The sequence below is a fragment of the Ischnura elegans genome, chromosome 5 (assembly GCF_921293095.1).
Source record: "Ischnura elegans chromosome 5, ioIscEleg1.1, whole genome shotgun sequence".
Taxonomy (NCBI): domain Eukaryota; kingdom Metazoa; phylum Arthropoda; class Insecta; order Odonata; family Coenagrionidae; genus Ischnura; species Ischnura elegans.
Window position 1 is genome coordinate 112,759,036 of NC_060250.1, and position 16,395 is coordinate 112,775,430.

The following is a 16,395-nucleotide window of genomic DNA, read 5'->3' on the forward strand; positions in this document are numbered from 1 at the left end:
GCCATTCATAGCTTTCAAAAATTATTAAATAAAAATGAAACTTTTGATTAAGAACTTGAACAGAGAACCAATATCAAAAATTGTAACAGAATGCCTTGCATTCAGACTACCTTCTTCCCTCAACTCCTAATTATAATCTGTTCCAAATTTTGATCCTTTTTTTCATCCCTTGGCTATCTTGCATAATCTCCATCATAATTTCCCCCCTACTCTTATCTCCACCCTATGAATACTACCATTCTTTGGTCTTTATTTTATAATACAATTAAATATTATTTTGTTACTTGTTGTTTACGTTTTGCTTACTATTTGTAAATTGTTTTCTTTGCTATTGTGAGTCCTCTTTCATTAGCCTTGTGCTTTTTTCGGACTGCATTAAATAAATAAATAGAAACTGAAAGAAAAGTGGAACCAATCCATCCTTCCTAATTTGTCATCCATTCACAGACAACCCACTAGTGTGTAGCTGCGATCTACGCTGGTACATGGACTGGATTAAGAGCCTTCGAGATAAGGATGACGAGATGATGCAGAAGAAGCGGATGGTTTGCACGATCGTTCACGAGCACCGCGAGTATTCGCTGAGGGACCTGCCGCTCGAGCGCATGGACTGCGCCACCTCCCCATCCTCCTCCTCCTCCTCTTCCTCCTCCGCCTCCCGAACCTCCTCCCCCCCCTCCCTCTCCCTCATCCTCTCTCCCCTCAACCTCCTCCAAACCTCCCTCCTTCCCATCTGCACCTCCTCCATCCCATTCCGCTTCCTCCAAGCACTCATGCACGGCGCGAGGTGCGCATGAGGTTAACCCACTCATACTCCCTAAAACCAGATAAACTCCCTGAAACCATTTAAACCTAGTGAAAAAAATGTATGTACACGTTAAACCCTATCAAATTCCCTTACTTCCCCGAGAGTACCCACCCGGAGCAGAGTGTGGAGCAGGGCCGTAATGCCCTGGTAAGACCAAAACCCCAAGTGATCTGAGTTATTCTGACCCAACTAAATGCGAATCATTGGCCAACCATGCTTTCAAAAATTAATCTTTATATGGCCATGTATCTTAATGCAAGAGCATCCTCAAGCAGCAAAAATGAAAGTTGAAAAAGAGAAATAATAGAGGATGCTTCCCAAATTGACCACATATCGTTAAAAAATTCAAATCTTAATAAAAGCTCAGGAGAGCAAAAGTCAAATTCTAACACGGGTTTGGAACCCAACAAGGTGCATGAGCTGTTCACAGTATAAAAAGCAATATGTATAGTTCTTATTTCTTGCATGAAAATATGGTATGGAGAAGTTAGTCCATAATCGCCACTAAGTAATCCTTAATGCATATAGAATATAATGAAGTGCATAAGATACACCTTGTATTTAGAATACCAAATAATAAATGTTTATACAATCACTGTACAGCCATAAAGGCTATCTTAACACAAAATAATTATCAGCTTGAGACTGTGAAAAGCTCACGTATGCTCGGAGGGAAAACTCAGATCACTTGACAATTTTCCCATACTATAGGATTAACATCAAATTCAACACTTACACAAAATATCCAGTAGATATGAAATGATACTCACAATATTAGACAGTGAGAAACATAAGGTAATAGCTACACGATAACTATAAATGCAAACATACATATCATTAATGATTGACGATTTTAAATAGAATGGAATTAAAGTCATTTTAAACCTAATACATATCACGGGCCGTTCCTACACTGAGAAAATTTATCTTTTTAACTTCAGTACAAGTCATATACGCTTGAGGATGGATTGAAAATATATAATTTCTCTTTTAGTCTTTATTAAAATAGCTATTACGATAAACTTTGATATATATATTTTATTTAAAAGTATATTTCTCTATATCTCAGTAAGGATCTGTCATTTATGAAATACTTTTACAAAATTAAAGTAAGTTAATGCATAATTTTAGAAAGTCTGATTATTCTAAAAGCAAACCTGTAATAACCTAGCACATTAAATCAGGTGCAGCCTAAGTAATTTTGGAGGGTCTTCATTTGTCTCCAAACAATACTTCAATACTCAGTATTGAACATGGGGGAAGATTACCACGTAATCACAAATTGTTCGAGGCAAATTGATTGACCCTCCTAAAATTACAAGCAACCTATTGCATATCAAATATGAGCCGTGCCATGAATACATATCAAATTAAACAAGCACAACAAACAAACCCTTGACTTTAGAAATTACATGAACAGGGAAGTAACTCCTCTATTTAAATGTTGATTTCACTTTAATTGATGTTTTGATCTAGTGGTGTTATGAACCATTTATTAAGTGTTAATCCAAATATACTATATTCAGGATACTATTTCTTCTATGAAAGTTAAATTGCTGTACTTGAAATTTCTATGTCCTTTTAAGAGAGTTATTACATGTCTTAAAAAATCTCCCTGTTATTCAAATTATAACTCCAGTAATGATGCTAGTGTATATTAATGTGCAGTTTGTTTAAATTTTTACTAAAATATTGGCAAAACTGCATGCAATAATCAGTGATGCCAGAAAAAAGATTTAAAAATGTCTTTTGATATAATTGGCAAAATGCCAAATACTGCTGAGAAGCGGTACAGAACCATGTTTAAACATATCCAAGAGTTCTGGGTTGCCTGCCTTTCCGTGGACATCAAATTGTGGCTCACAATTGCGCAATATTTTTATATAATATCTTACAAAAGTCAGGTCGTTATCTAGAGTGCCCACGGAAAGGGCATCCACAGACAAAACCTTTTTGTGAATTTTTTTAACATAATGTGATGTGTATACATGTAGTGTAACAAAGAATTAGAATTATCAAGAATTGGTGTCCAATAAATGTAATTACTGCTTAATATAATGCAATGACATGGATGTAAATGCTTAAATGTTCTGATGTATCTCAATAAACACAATGGACTCAAAATTAGTGAACTTTTTCATATGATGCTGCAAGGCAGGTGTTCTTCATATTCAAGGAAGCTTTTTGGGTCAACCATGAGCTAGCTCTTAACTCTTTACTGTTGTAAAAATATGCTCTCTCACTGAACTCTTCGTGTGAACTTTCTCATTACTATTTAAATATGTACCTATATTCCTAATGGGTTGACCAAGTGTCATTTCATTTCTAACTGATACACAACCATAGAAAATAAGTTCATTTCTTAGTATTCATAACAATTTAATCTAACAGTCAAATTGCATTGTAAGACAGATAACAGTCAAAGAAACAGACATGCCCTCACTATTCCAATGGATTTAATCCTATTACAAAGGGAAGAAAAATATACAAGGGTACCTCATTAAAGTACCTAATGAATGTGGTGGCCAAGTGGGTAGAGTGCTACGCTACCTATCGAGGGCTCCTCGGTTCATATCCCAGGTGAAGCCTTCAGTTCCCCCAAATCATAAACCTGTAGGAGCGAGGTGGCTCAGGGAAAGGAAATGCCCCCCCACCCTATTCTGAATGTGTAAAATTCACATGCCTGAGCACAAGTCCTAAGTTTGGGCTAAGCTCTACCCTGTCCAATCCAAGTCTGAGCATAAGTATTCTAAGTCCACACTAAAATCTACCCTCATCAATCCAAACCAACCTTCAGGTTGAATCACTCAGCGAGAGATCTTTTTGAAGTGGTACTGAAAGATAGAAGTTCACACATTATGGGCCAATTCTATTGCAGACTGTTTTTTTTTTTTAATGATTGAGAGAGGCACCACCTGGTGTCATAGTCAATGAGAGAAAATATTCTCATTTTCAATATGAGACAAGATGAACAGATACAGCTAATGTATGATCCTGATAGTGTAGAAGTAAAGACTGGAGCTAGCAGCCTTAAGTACAAGATCAAGCGGTTGGAGAAGATACACAGTGGTTGCTGATAAAGGCAGGGTTGATACTGGGAGACATTTTCTATTTCACATTCATAAAAAATAGAGTTCTTTTATTCATTTGGGGAGAATGATTGATTGTAAAAGAAAAAAACATTTTGACAATATCCACGGCAATACTAAGCCACATGACAGAATAGCAAAATGCAATCATTTCAAAATCATTTAAATAGCCAAATTTCAGTCTCCTGGCCCAATCATTACATATTTCTATCACCTGTCCATCTTGATCTGCTTCATAATGTCTTCTGACTGAAGCAATAGTACTACTCCAAGTGTAGTTTTTACAACATTGCACATGTTTTGCCACTGATTTTTGGCCTTTTTTGGTAGTGAAATTTATTACTTCTTTCAGCACTTACATCAATCAACGTCTTTGAGCCACGATCAGCAGTAGCAGTTTCACTTGCAGGCAAAGGTTATTTTACAGATGAAGCCATGACCGAAAGTTGCTAAGTACTAAATATAGCACAAACTTTAACTTATAATTCTAGCAATAACCACATGTTTTCACTAAGAGGGAATATTTAGAACTAAACCCTCTGTCCCGATTGTTGGCGGATGGACAGGTGAGAGCTAGTAACCAATATGCGAGTTACGCGTCCAATAATGTTCGGAGAGCGTAACAATATAGTCATGCATATTACGAAGAATACAGCTTCAGCCTACATTCGAATGGCTTTATCTCAGAAACGGTAAATCTAAGAAAAAAAATGAAATGACAATTTTGTAGATAATTTTCTGATCTACAATTTTGGTCTGAGCATTTTTTATCATAAAACTAACCGTTTAGCCAAAAAATGCAAAAAACTCATTTTTGTGACCTTTGACCATGAATAAAATTTTTTGCACACACGGGATCGATGGGGACTTTTCAGGATTTCATTAGAGTGGTATCCTTAAGGTTCATGCAAATTTTCAGCTTGTTGGCAATTTATGCAAGGGTACCCCTATTTTTTGGGCTAATTTGACCGCGCTATAATATACCAACATTAGATACAAAAATTAGCATTTAAGATGAGTAAATTTTACATCAAGCAAAAGTACCGCATTTATCTGAATACAGGCCCCCTTTTTTTCAAAAATGTCTGTAGTAAAAGTAAAGGAGAACTATATTCAAATGCATTTTTTACATTGTTTGCAGAAACTGAAGCCTCACAATTATGGGGGGGACTAAATTTAGAGAAATACGGTAATTAGTACATAATATATATTAGAAAAATAACCTAAAAACTATATACCTACTATACAAGAGGCAAACTCTACCAACTACAGATGAATGAGGACTTACCTGTAAAAGCTGTGATAGCCAGGCATGATAACGTACAATATAATTGAGGAAATAATGAAAGGACAGTAAAATTAAACAAATAAAATACTCTATTAGGATAATTGCAGTTTATTTAACTCATCTACATAGGATTCAAAAGGTGAGTACTACAGATGAATATAACTACAGTCAAAGAAGTGGATTAGTAAAAATTTGCAACATAATAAGAATGCTAAGTACTGTGTCAGTCATATCAATAAAGATAACAAGGAAATCATAATTTGAGAATTTGATATAAATGTGTGGTGGAAAATATATTCCACACCATCACTTCAAAAGTTGGCCCACATTATAGGCTCAGATAATACTGTATTTTTCCCAAATGAAACTGCTGAGGGTTGCCTACACATTTCTTGCTTAGTGGGAATCCAATTGACCACAGTGGTTAGAGCACCTTGACTTTTTTTACTATGAGAACATGACTTGTACTATTATTGATCACTTAATATTTCATCAGCTAAGGAAGCTGAAAAGTGCATACAGGTAGATATGAAATAGCTGGTAGTTTTAAATTGTTCTATGGTTAGCTACTGGGTGAGGCTGTTGAAGGTCAACATTTCCACAAGTGAGCCCTCATCATCATCAGGGCATAAACTGACATCAGTATAGTCACTCATGAAAATACCAGCTTCTGACACCCTTAGCCACTCTCTTACCCAAGAACCATTTACAACTATAATTCGCCAGGAAAACCTATGATGTTAAAATAGCTATATAGATAAATAGCTAATAGATAAATACAAGGAGGGTAGCAAAAATATTCCTATCGTACATCAACACTTTTGCATAGACATAAACATAGGTTGTGAACCTATTCCAGTCAAGTGCTAATGAGGCAAATCAACTCTTCTGCGCTTGGGGAAACTATAACATATTCAAGTATGAATGCAAGTCTGGAGTTGAAAAATACCCAATGAAATGTGCCCCACAAATAATATCCTAAGCCAAACACCTAGGAACCATATGCACTAGAGAATTTCATGTATCCATTTACACCAGTTTCTATGGTCAAAAATTTAAAACAGGAACTTAAAAGCAGATTAATTAAAATTCCAGGAATTACAAACAAAATAATTCTGTTGAACAGTGGACTGCACTAAAAATCAGTTCTGAATTCCATTCTTGAGAGGGGGAAATTGGAGAAATAATGACAAAGAAGCAGCTCTACATACACCTCTATTATTCACAGAAGAAGTTTCTGAACTACATGATATTCTCAAGACTAGTGGTACAGGAGACTTTGTTACTTGGTTTTAGACCCATCCTGGTAGTGGTTATTTTTTGGTACTTTACTATTAGCGGTAGGCTTTTCTTTTATTTTGAGAAGTTTTATCAAAAGAGGCTATCAACTATTCACAAAAACCAATACCAGACTGGGTACAAAGCCAAGTAAGAAAGTCTCCTGTATAACTAGTCTTGAGAATGATACAGAGTATTGAAACTAGTTGACGGCAATATAAGTGTGTTCATAGAAAACCAAAGTTGTTATTTTTCCTAACCTTATTATGAATTTCTACAAAGTTAAGGCCTCAACCGTTCCGTGCATACTGCAATGTCTTGAACCAGATGATGGCTTTGTGAGTTGAAACGAGTCGTACACATTAAACAATTGCGGAAAAATGCAACTACCTTTTATTTCAATATGTTGAACTTCCTCTATATCATACCTGAATTGGTTGAACTTAAAAGATTTTGGATAATTTTCACCATGAAGTGAATAATTATGGGTATGAAAACTCAACACATTGGTAACTAGGGAGGAGCACATGGTAAAAATTCAGTAATGAAAAGACTGAAAGATGTTTAGATAATTCTCACTTTCTCTTCATTTCCTTCTCAGTGGAAAACTTTGAAAGTTTTACACCAGATAGGAATAAAAAACTATTAAAAAGTACAAATTAGGAGGAATTACGCAAGATGCTTTTATGTACAATCATTCATGATAATACCTAGCACTTTTCCACAAAATTCCATCTGGATGAATATACATGCTCATACATTTTAAATATCTGTGGATTAAAATTGTTGAAGTAGAAGAAATGATGATAAATTGGATTGAGCACAAAATTGACCATGAATCAAGACCAAGCAATCATTACATTCTTTTCAGAGTAGAACCCCCTACGGATCTGATACAGATTCCTAGCCTTAAGCCGATGCCCCACAGTCAAATTTGCATCAAAATTTGATGCAACTGACACGCACCCTGTCCCACGGTCAAATAGGTTGTTCCCCAATACATTTCCAAAATTGTGTGCCACAAGTAATCAGGGAAGTTAGCAGAAATTTATAGATATGTATTAGGTGAATGCATAATCTCAGTTATTTGGACAATGCATCAAATCCAATCTCATTATTCTCACACATTTCCTAACTTGGAATTCAAAGAAAAATGTATTTGCCCATTGTGACCATGCAAACTGAGTTTTGAAAGTAAAAGTGCCTATACCCATAAAATGGTTTAAAGTTAATTAATATTAGCTCACCTCCATTCCAGATTTCCAAGGGGTAATCCTCCCATGAAACAGATTGAATGTCCACTGTTGCGTCCGGATTGAATCCTATTGGGTCAACCCTAGAATAAATAAGTTGAAAGCTGACAATTAAATCAATTACTTATTCATTGGATTATTTATCACTATAAAAGCTGCATACATTAACACTAAACAATAATAAAAAAGAGCCTATACCTGTCCTTTTTTTACCTTGATTACCTAATACTAATAAACTCCATACTTTCTTTTGAGGGCTTTTTATTTACAACAAACTTTAATAGAATTGATAAATATGAAGGACCCCACATGGCTAAGGGTAAAGTCACCAAGTGCTTCCCCTAGGTTGTGAATGGTGGGCCGACCTCTAGATATAGAGCTTAGCTGCAAGATAAGCAAGTCTACTCATCGAATAAGCAGTCAAGGACTAAAATCAACAGAGTTCTGAGGGGGTAATCATCTATCCTTGGATGAGGTATGCCATTTAATATGGAAACCTGTGAAGATACCATGACTTGGTGACAGGAGGCCACCAACTATTATACCTCTCATTAGCTGGGATGGGAACACAAACTCTTCTTCATGTGCGAAGGTGGAGACCATATTGGTCACTATATCAACACACAGATTTCACTAGAGGCATGGTAACATAAACTTTAATATCTCTATTAACGTGATATGTAATCAAGGGGACACCACCACATTACCACCCCAAGGAGCCCCAACTACTACATCCATCTTTTATATTATGACATGATGGAATAGAGTAATTTCCTATTATTTTTTTATTGCCTAAATCGAAAGATTAATACTCCTGGAGTACGCATTTCACGCTTTAAGATTTTTCATTGACAATATCTATTTTTGCGATAAAATGAAAAGTGAAAATTGTCAAGCGCACAAAAACGCGATGACTAAGTATGAATGCTGGGAAAACCCCGAGTGACGTCATTCTGGTTCCCGCTGCCGCAAAGTGAGGTGACTTTGGGGCGAGGATGTGTGCGCTGCAGGCAGCTAGTAGGTAGCAGAGTACCCTGCTAGCAGGTAGCGCTTGGCTTAAATAAGGATTATTAATACCTTATCAAACGAAGAAAACTTTACGACCTTAGCCAGTTTTAATATTTTTTTATGTATAATAATTTTAGGTGATTATTAAGAGATGTTTCCCTGAGCTCTGTGCCTCACGCATGCATTGGTAATCTCAGGCGATGTAAAACTCCTATCAACTCATATAGAAACTAGGTCCCTGTGACGTCACATTGAGTGGCATTGCATGGGCGCCAATCTGGCCTTTTTCAAATGCGGTTAAAATTGACCATTGGCATTCGTCTAAACTGGGACTTCTAAAACCAAATAATTCGTATATTACGAATACACTAATTGTGGGTAACGAATCGCAATCAATGCCTTTCGTTTTCTTTGATGAAGGAAACTACCCTATTCTCTAGAGTAAAATATTCTGGAGGTAAATAGCCCTCCATTCCGATCTCTTGGCATGGTCTATCCGTGATAGTACATCAGTCAAATGTGATAGAATGTTAAGGATAGGGGCATGCAACTTTAAATCGCTTCATACCTGCAGCAGCCTTGAGAACTTGAAGGTGGAAGTGCAATGAAAGAACCTCGACATATTGGGAATCAGCAAAATAAAGTGACCTGAAGATGGAGATTTATATAGTGGAAGATACAGAATGTTACATACAAAATCATAAAATGGTAATACTGGATTGGGAATAGTGCTTAAAAAGGAGTCCTGGGATGCATGTGAAAAGTTACCCATGGTTAAATGAAAGGATAGTATGTACATAATGGTGAAGATAGAAACCAAACCCAGAGCCATGGTCATGGGGCAAGTTAACATGCATACATAAGATTAAGAAACTGAAGAAAAAGAGGACATCTACCAAGATAAAACTTAAGTAACCAAGCAGATAAAAGGGGAAGTAAATCTTATTATTGAAGGTGATAGGAATACCATCATCTACAAATGTCAAGAGTGAAGAATAATCAGAAAATATTGATTAGGAAATTGAAATGACTGAGGAGATAAGTTAATTGAATTCTTAACAGAACTTAGGCCAGTACATAGTTGCCAACTCATATTAAAAAATCCCATACACACGATATACCCATGAAAAATGACAGGAGATCTAAAATGATTCAAAATAGACTACATTATACAGAAACAAAGATTCATGAACCAGGTTAAGGACTACAAAAGCTACCCTAGGGCAGATTTCTACAGTGGCTATAACTTAGTTGTAATTAATTATGCGACCTAAGTTTCAAAAAACTGAAGAAACCAGTGAAAAACATTTGACGGGCTGATAAACTGAAGAGGCTTTACACCAATTGGCCTTTCATGCAGCTGTGGAGAATAAAATCAGAGAGGTAGTGACCAGGAATTCAGTAGTACAGAGATGGAAAAATATTAATTAGGTTGACTACAGGCAGCAGCTGAAGGAGTAAGTAAAGTTCTCAGTAAAGGAGTCTTTAAGAAAAATCATGGATCATGCAGAAAATCAAATGGCCATTAGAGTTTTTACTTTTTAGTAACTTTTTTTCGCCTGATTCTTGAATAAAACATTCGATCAGTGTTTTGACATAATACCATTGTCAGTATTTGGACATCTACCTTGATCAAAATTCGCGAATAATCTCTCATCTTAACATCACTCATGTAATAACCCCACAATTACATGGTTTCATGATCTAAAATATAATTGCTTAATTAAGCCAAATTAAAATACTATGTATATTTGCATTGCATGATTTCCCAAATTTGTGTAAAAATGTAAAAACAGTAATAATCTTTCCACAAAAAATATTAAATATTTCAACTGCCCATAATGTCAGCCCTCATTGCCACTATCATAGTTAAGTTATTATGTACCTAATTTTTTTGGGGGGAAGTAACCACTGTATTTACTCATTGCCATTGGCAGTGAGGTGGCCAGAAATTTTGTTCGGGGGTAGGGAGACGGGGTCCAAAACCAGAGGGAAATCTTTTGAAAAGCAGGGTACAGAGTAGATTGTTTTAAACACTTTACATTATCAAAAAAACTTCGTTTTTCAAGTAAATCTTATGCAATTTCATGATTTTTCAATATTTTGATTTTTTACCAAGAAAATTAATTGTGTTTTTATATTTTGAGGGTGTCAGGACCCACCAGACTCCCCACCTCACAATGCCATTGGCCATGGATATAACAAATTTCCACCGAGCTAAGCCTAATTTGCTTGTAAATATTACCTAATTTAATGTTTCATAAGCACCACTACGTAATGAAATTAGCAGAAACTAGAAAAAGTCATGAGTGTCATAATATTAGGTTTATGCTATGAAATAGCAGTTTTCATCAAAATTCATCAAATGTGACTTAGTAGAATGAATGTAATATAATAGACCAAAAACAGGTAGGCCACTGGCAAGAAGGAGCCATTTCTCAAGTTCTCACCTAGCTTTTGACTCCTAATCAAACTAAGGCAAAGTCTCACAGTGTAATGTAGTCATAGAGCCTACTGTAGATTCATTTGGATGTCCTAAAATGCTTCTGTCCATTACACACCCTGAGAAAAAGGTTATTGGAGCATCCACAACCCACAAGTAATAAATCTCAATTTTTTTAAATTATTGCATTGCAGTTATTCTGCCAGGCAATCAACCAACACGTTTTATCCAACGATTAGATCTATGGGTTTTTCTCTTTTATAAAACAATCCTCCAAAACCGTTGGCACAACAAATTATGGTTTCGCTAATAGTGGGCCCTGGTCGCATTCATAGCGGCGAGGGTGCATATTCCCTATCCCACCCTTCCATCCCTATCCCTTCCCTGGAGGAGTTGACGTGCTCCTATCGCGGCGGCACCTCCATCCTTTTTCCTTCCCATTCCACTCCCCTCCCTGGGTGCCTGGGTTGAATTACTGGGTCCCAGTCCCGGTGTGTTGTAACCTTCTAAGGACCCCCCTTTGGTCCTCATTCTCTGAACAATCAACCTCCAACAAAATGATTGATGGATTATTCTCATTATAGAATAACCTTCCAATTTTGTTGGCATAATAAATTATGGTTTTCCTAGTAGTGGGCTGTGTCATCCAAATGGCAGCACGGGTTTATTCTCCATCCCCTACCTTCCATCCCCATCCTCTCTGGAGACGCTGTTGGGCTCTCATTGTGGAGGCACCTCCCATCCTTTTTTTACTTCCATTATCCTTCCCCTCCCGAGGTGCAATGGTGAAAAGCGAAGGCTTATAGACCCTTCCTAAACAATGATTGCTGTCTTATTCTTTATCTTTTGTAATATGTATTATGGTAGTAACATGGAAGAGGGAGGAGGATTGCGCTTCCTCTCCTCCTTCTTCCACGGTAGTAGTCTATTTCCTTTCTTTTGGAATTGATTCTTTACGTATTATTTGTTTCGTTGCATGCAATACCATTTACTGAGATTTTCCTCATATTGTGAACACTAAATACTATTTATGCATATTGATTTAGCAATGTAGTATATGATTAAAATATTAATTGGCTATTCTTAATGTAAAGGCATGGTATTCTAGTTAACTGCTTACTTAGTCTCAACAGTGGACAGGGCCAGGCAACATAGCTAGGGGGCAACCAAATTTGATTGGGGGTATTACATACCAAACCCCTAGCAATTCGGGGATATTTCATGCTAAAACCCCCAGTAGGTGGGCGACACAATAGTAGTTTTCCCTGGTAAGTATTTCGCCTTCAGCCGGCACCGACAGTGGGCGTCAAGAAAAAGAGTGTTGTAGGTCAACGAAGTCACCCCGTAGTCTTACTTAAATCATAGAGGTATCTTGGCTACCTTCGTTTCCCAACCGGTGAACAACATGAACGTAAATACCTCTAGCTACAATGTTGCGGCATTATAGCGAGAGGAAAATCTCAGCCAATAAAGACATATAGGTACTAAGTACAAGGATTTCCCCTGTGGATTTTCGAATTCGTGCTTTAATCAGTGCCGAGCCGCCAGAGGCGCAGCTGTCTGCAGCTGCCCTGACATCTTCAGGCATTCGCTAGCATCTAGCTAGTAGGTGGGGCCTGGACCTGAGAGTGCCTACCCCACGAGCCTACCCTGGGTACTCGTTTCACCTATACAATCAGCCGATTGTGCCACATACCAATCAGTATCAGAAGTGAAAAACAGGAGTAATGTCACATAATAAAGGTTACTGCAGTCAGCAATTGTAATGCTGAAACAGTAGTGGACATCCCTAGCAAGAAGAAAATATGTAATTCAGACAGCATGGAAGGATACATGCAGTGCTCAGACCACACTGGATGCTTCATCTTAACAGTGCAAATTCATTCCCTTGATGCTATTTCTCTTAATTTCAATAACTGCCTCCTACAGAGCAGTGCTTTGTGATACAAAAACTCTAAGAAGTATACTGATTTCATTCAAAGAGATGGAAGAGGAATAGCAGTGCATATTTTACGAAATGTTTTGATTGTGATGTGATATATGTTCGACGGCAACAGTGAAGATTCCACATGGATCAGACACGCTAAAGGACTTTGAGATTTTAAGCCATGCTCAGTCAAACCTCAAGGATAACCATATGTACCTCTTTCCCTCTCCTAAACTTCCCGTTTTTACTCAATAAAACCTACACATACCCTCTCAGAGTGGCATCTTCCCAAACACCTAGCCCAACTACAACCTCACCCTTGACCCCTTCCCACACCCCTTCAGCACCCGAACATCCTCTGACCCACCACTACCTCCTCAACCATACTACCATCTTGAATGTACAAAAAGCTGTCTTTTTAATTGCCATTTACTTTGAAAATGTTGCTGTATGATAAAACAAAGCTCAATTTTAACACTTCAATGTGTGGATAAAACTACCTAAGCTGAAATGATTTCACAGATTCCTTTTATCATAATAATATAATGAATGTCTTGTTAACTCAGAACAGGAGACCTCTATGGAGGCCATTCCCAGAATATGGCTTGTACGGAGACAGACTAATATGGCAATTGTATTATTAGTCTGTCTTAGTTAACTTCATTAAAATAACTTAAATTTATTTAATTAATTCAAATTGTTAGTAACCATGATATTTTTCGAACTTAACTACAATTAATAAACAAAATTCAACTAAGTTATGTCAAAATTCTTGTCTCATATTTTTCATTTATGTACAATAGAATTTTTTTATATTTGTGTTTTATAACTGTAAAATATATCACAGTAAATTGTTCATATCTTCATGTATTAATTTATTGTAATTTAGCCCTGATGAATATATAATATAGAAATGTTGGCAAACATTTTGCATTTCATTTCACTGACCTACACTCCAAGAAATAATTAATTACCATAAAATGACAACTAAAATGATACAGCTGCAGTAAATCTAGAAAATTCCACAGAAAAAAATAATATACATAATAATTCATAATGGATCAAATGTAAAAAGATAAAAAATAAAATTTATGCAATTAATTCACAAGGTGCTGCAGGGTACTAATCCGCTTTAAGAGACACAAATTTGCTTAGAAGCTCATGAGATACCACAATACAACAATAGACACAAACGCAAAGCTGAAAATGTAATAAACAAAAATATACAAATAAATTAGTGCAAAGCTACGAATAAATGGGTAATATTTACATACCTCAGTATTCCTGAAATCAATGGTCGGCCAATAAGATATCCTGGATTGCCTGATCTCATAATCACATCAACTGGCATAACAGGCGTACTATCTTTCCCATCCTTGTATAATCTGAAGGTGACTTTGAAGGTTTGATTGATGAGTACACCAGATTTTTGCTTGTAGACCAACCTCTTCTGATGATGTGACATCTGGCTTCTATTAACACTATTTTCTAAGGAATCATTCCCAGACAAAATAGGAATGTCCACCAATGCATATCTGGCATTCAATTTGACAATTTCACTTCCTTTCCAAAAGAATTCCAGTTCAACACCCATTACCACATTCAGACAAATGCCATCCACCTTATCATATGATGTGCTTAAAATATTATTAAAATCATCACATTCTATCATATCGCCGGTTTTTAAACCCAAAAAATTACTTGATGTCACAATATAATCGGAGCCATTCTTGTAGCAATTTAAAACCACTGAAGAGTCAGCAAGATTCTTCTTACTAATATTCTTTACAATCCTTGGTGGTGGTTTTTCAAAAGCTGACCAGAAAGATTCATTGCCACTCTGGAACATGTACTGAAGCAAATGGAAAGGTGAAAAGGCTGCCTCACATTCTTCAGCAGTAACTGACCAAGTACAAGACCAACTTTTATCAACCAAGAACTGAATAGAGGTTGTGGCAGTACAAAAAGAGGTTCCAATTAAAGGATAAGGAAGAGCCATGGGCAGTATTTCTGCTGTTTCATCTTCATAAATTTGAATATTAGTCCCACGTTCGTATAAGCTCAACGATTCTTCCTCTTTACCTAGTTTTAACGACGTTTTTTTGGCAAATAATTGGTGGTTCCCCCCAAGCAAAATCTTCTCAAAACCTTCTATATCTTCGACTTTCCCAACATCTTCGTACTTAAAACCTAACACTGCAGAGTTATTAGCATGCACATAAAAGTACGTGCTACGATCCATAGACCGACAACAAGACGAGTCAGTGAGTGACAGAAAATCACTTTCACCATAATCCATCGGAGAGCAATTAGAAATTTGCCACTGTTCTGCAGTACAATCCTAACAAAAGAAAATCACAATAAATAAACTCAAATAAATCATTACAGGAAGTAATATTTACTGAAAAAATTGTTCATACCGAATCAATGCAGCAATCCACATCGCACGAATGTGCAGTTAAGTCACAAGTCGAAATTGTCGACTCTTCAAATATTCTAACAAAATCGTTGTTCTGAGAGGATCTCATCCGCGCTACCTCAGTCCAATTAATTGGTAGGAATAGCACTTCACCTTCGACTTGGTTAGACACAAAAACTGCCAAGGAATTTACGCGAAATAAGCATATATATTTATGGAATCAAATTAAACGAATTCAACATGCAACCAATACCGCAAGGAAATACTTCTAATAAAAGTATCCATTATTATAGGAACACGCACGCCAAATTTTCAAACACAAACCATAAAATAAAACTAAATAAATCATACACGCCTTACTGGAACCTAATGGAACCACAAGACCACGACTACTACTTTATAAAAGCAAGTTAAAAACACGAACGGAACAACTTACGGAGTTCACACAGAAACGTAATTATCTTTAAGTCCATTTTTCAGGCAGCCCGACAAACTTTACAGCAAAAACGTTCACAGAAAGCAGAGAATTCTCAGTCAAAATTGGTCAAAATATATCGAAAGAGTGTTCGAATTTTTGTTATTTTCACACACAAAAAAAAAGAATACCGAAAATTGGTTGCCATGGTTACGGTGGCGGGTAGGCTATGAATATACGAATCGTTTATTTTGGAGATAATTTGTTCCATCATTTTCATTGGAATTTTAACGGTTGAGACAATACCGCACCCTTTGGTAACTTAAAATTAAACTGTGGATCCGTGCCTTTAAAATAACTACAGGTTTTCTGAATTTCTGCGTTGCATAGTGAACCACAATCATTCATTTGCAATGCTAAGTGAAACACCTTCGAAATGTGGTAACTACCCTCCCATCAACTTTAGA

At 36.4% G+C, this 16,395-nt stretch overlaps 2 protein-coding genes across 2 annotated transcripts in view; one reads left to right on the forward strand and one right to left on the reverse strand.

The window, feature by feature from the left end:
• LOC124159419 (slit homolog 3 protein) overlaps positions 1-2,932 on the forward strand; it is a 431,795-nt gene extending 428,863 nt beyond the window's left edge. The window contains exon 8 of the mRNA XM_046535222.1: positions 448-2,932. Within this exon, the coding sequence (XP_046391178.1) occupies positions 448-797 (350 nt within the window). The 3' untranslated portion in view covers positions 798-2,932. The remainder of the gene's footprint in view (positions 1-447) is intronic.
• The window catches only part of LOC124159418 (tectonic-1-like), a 719,378-nt gene extending 703,288 nt beyond the window's left edge, over positions 1-16,090 (reverse strand). Inside the window, exons 1-4 of the mRNA XM_046535221.1 lie at positions 15,950-16,090; positions 15,515-15,690; positions 14,369-15,435; positions 7,711-7,799 (exon numbers count right to left, since the gene is read on the reverse strand). Coding sequence (XP_046391177.1) covers positions 7,711-7,799; positions 14,369-15,435; positions 15,515-15,690; positions 15,950-15,986 — 1,369 coding nt within the window. The 5' untranslated portion in view covers positions 15,987-16,090. The remainder of the gene's footprint in view (positions 1-7,710; positions 7,800-14,368; positions 15,436-15,514; positions 15,691-15,949) is intronic.
• Between the last annotated feature and the right edge of the window lie 305 nt (positions 16,091-16,395).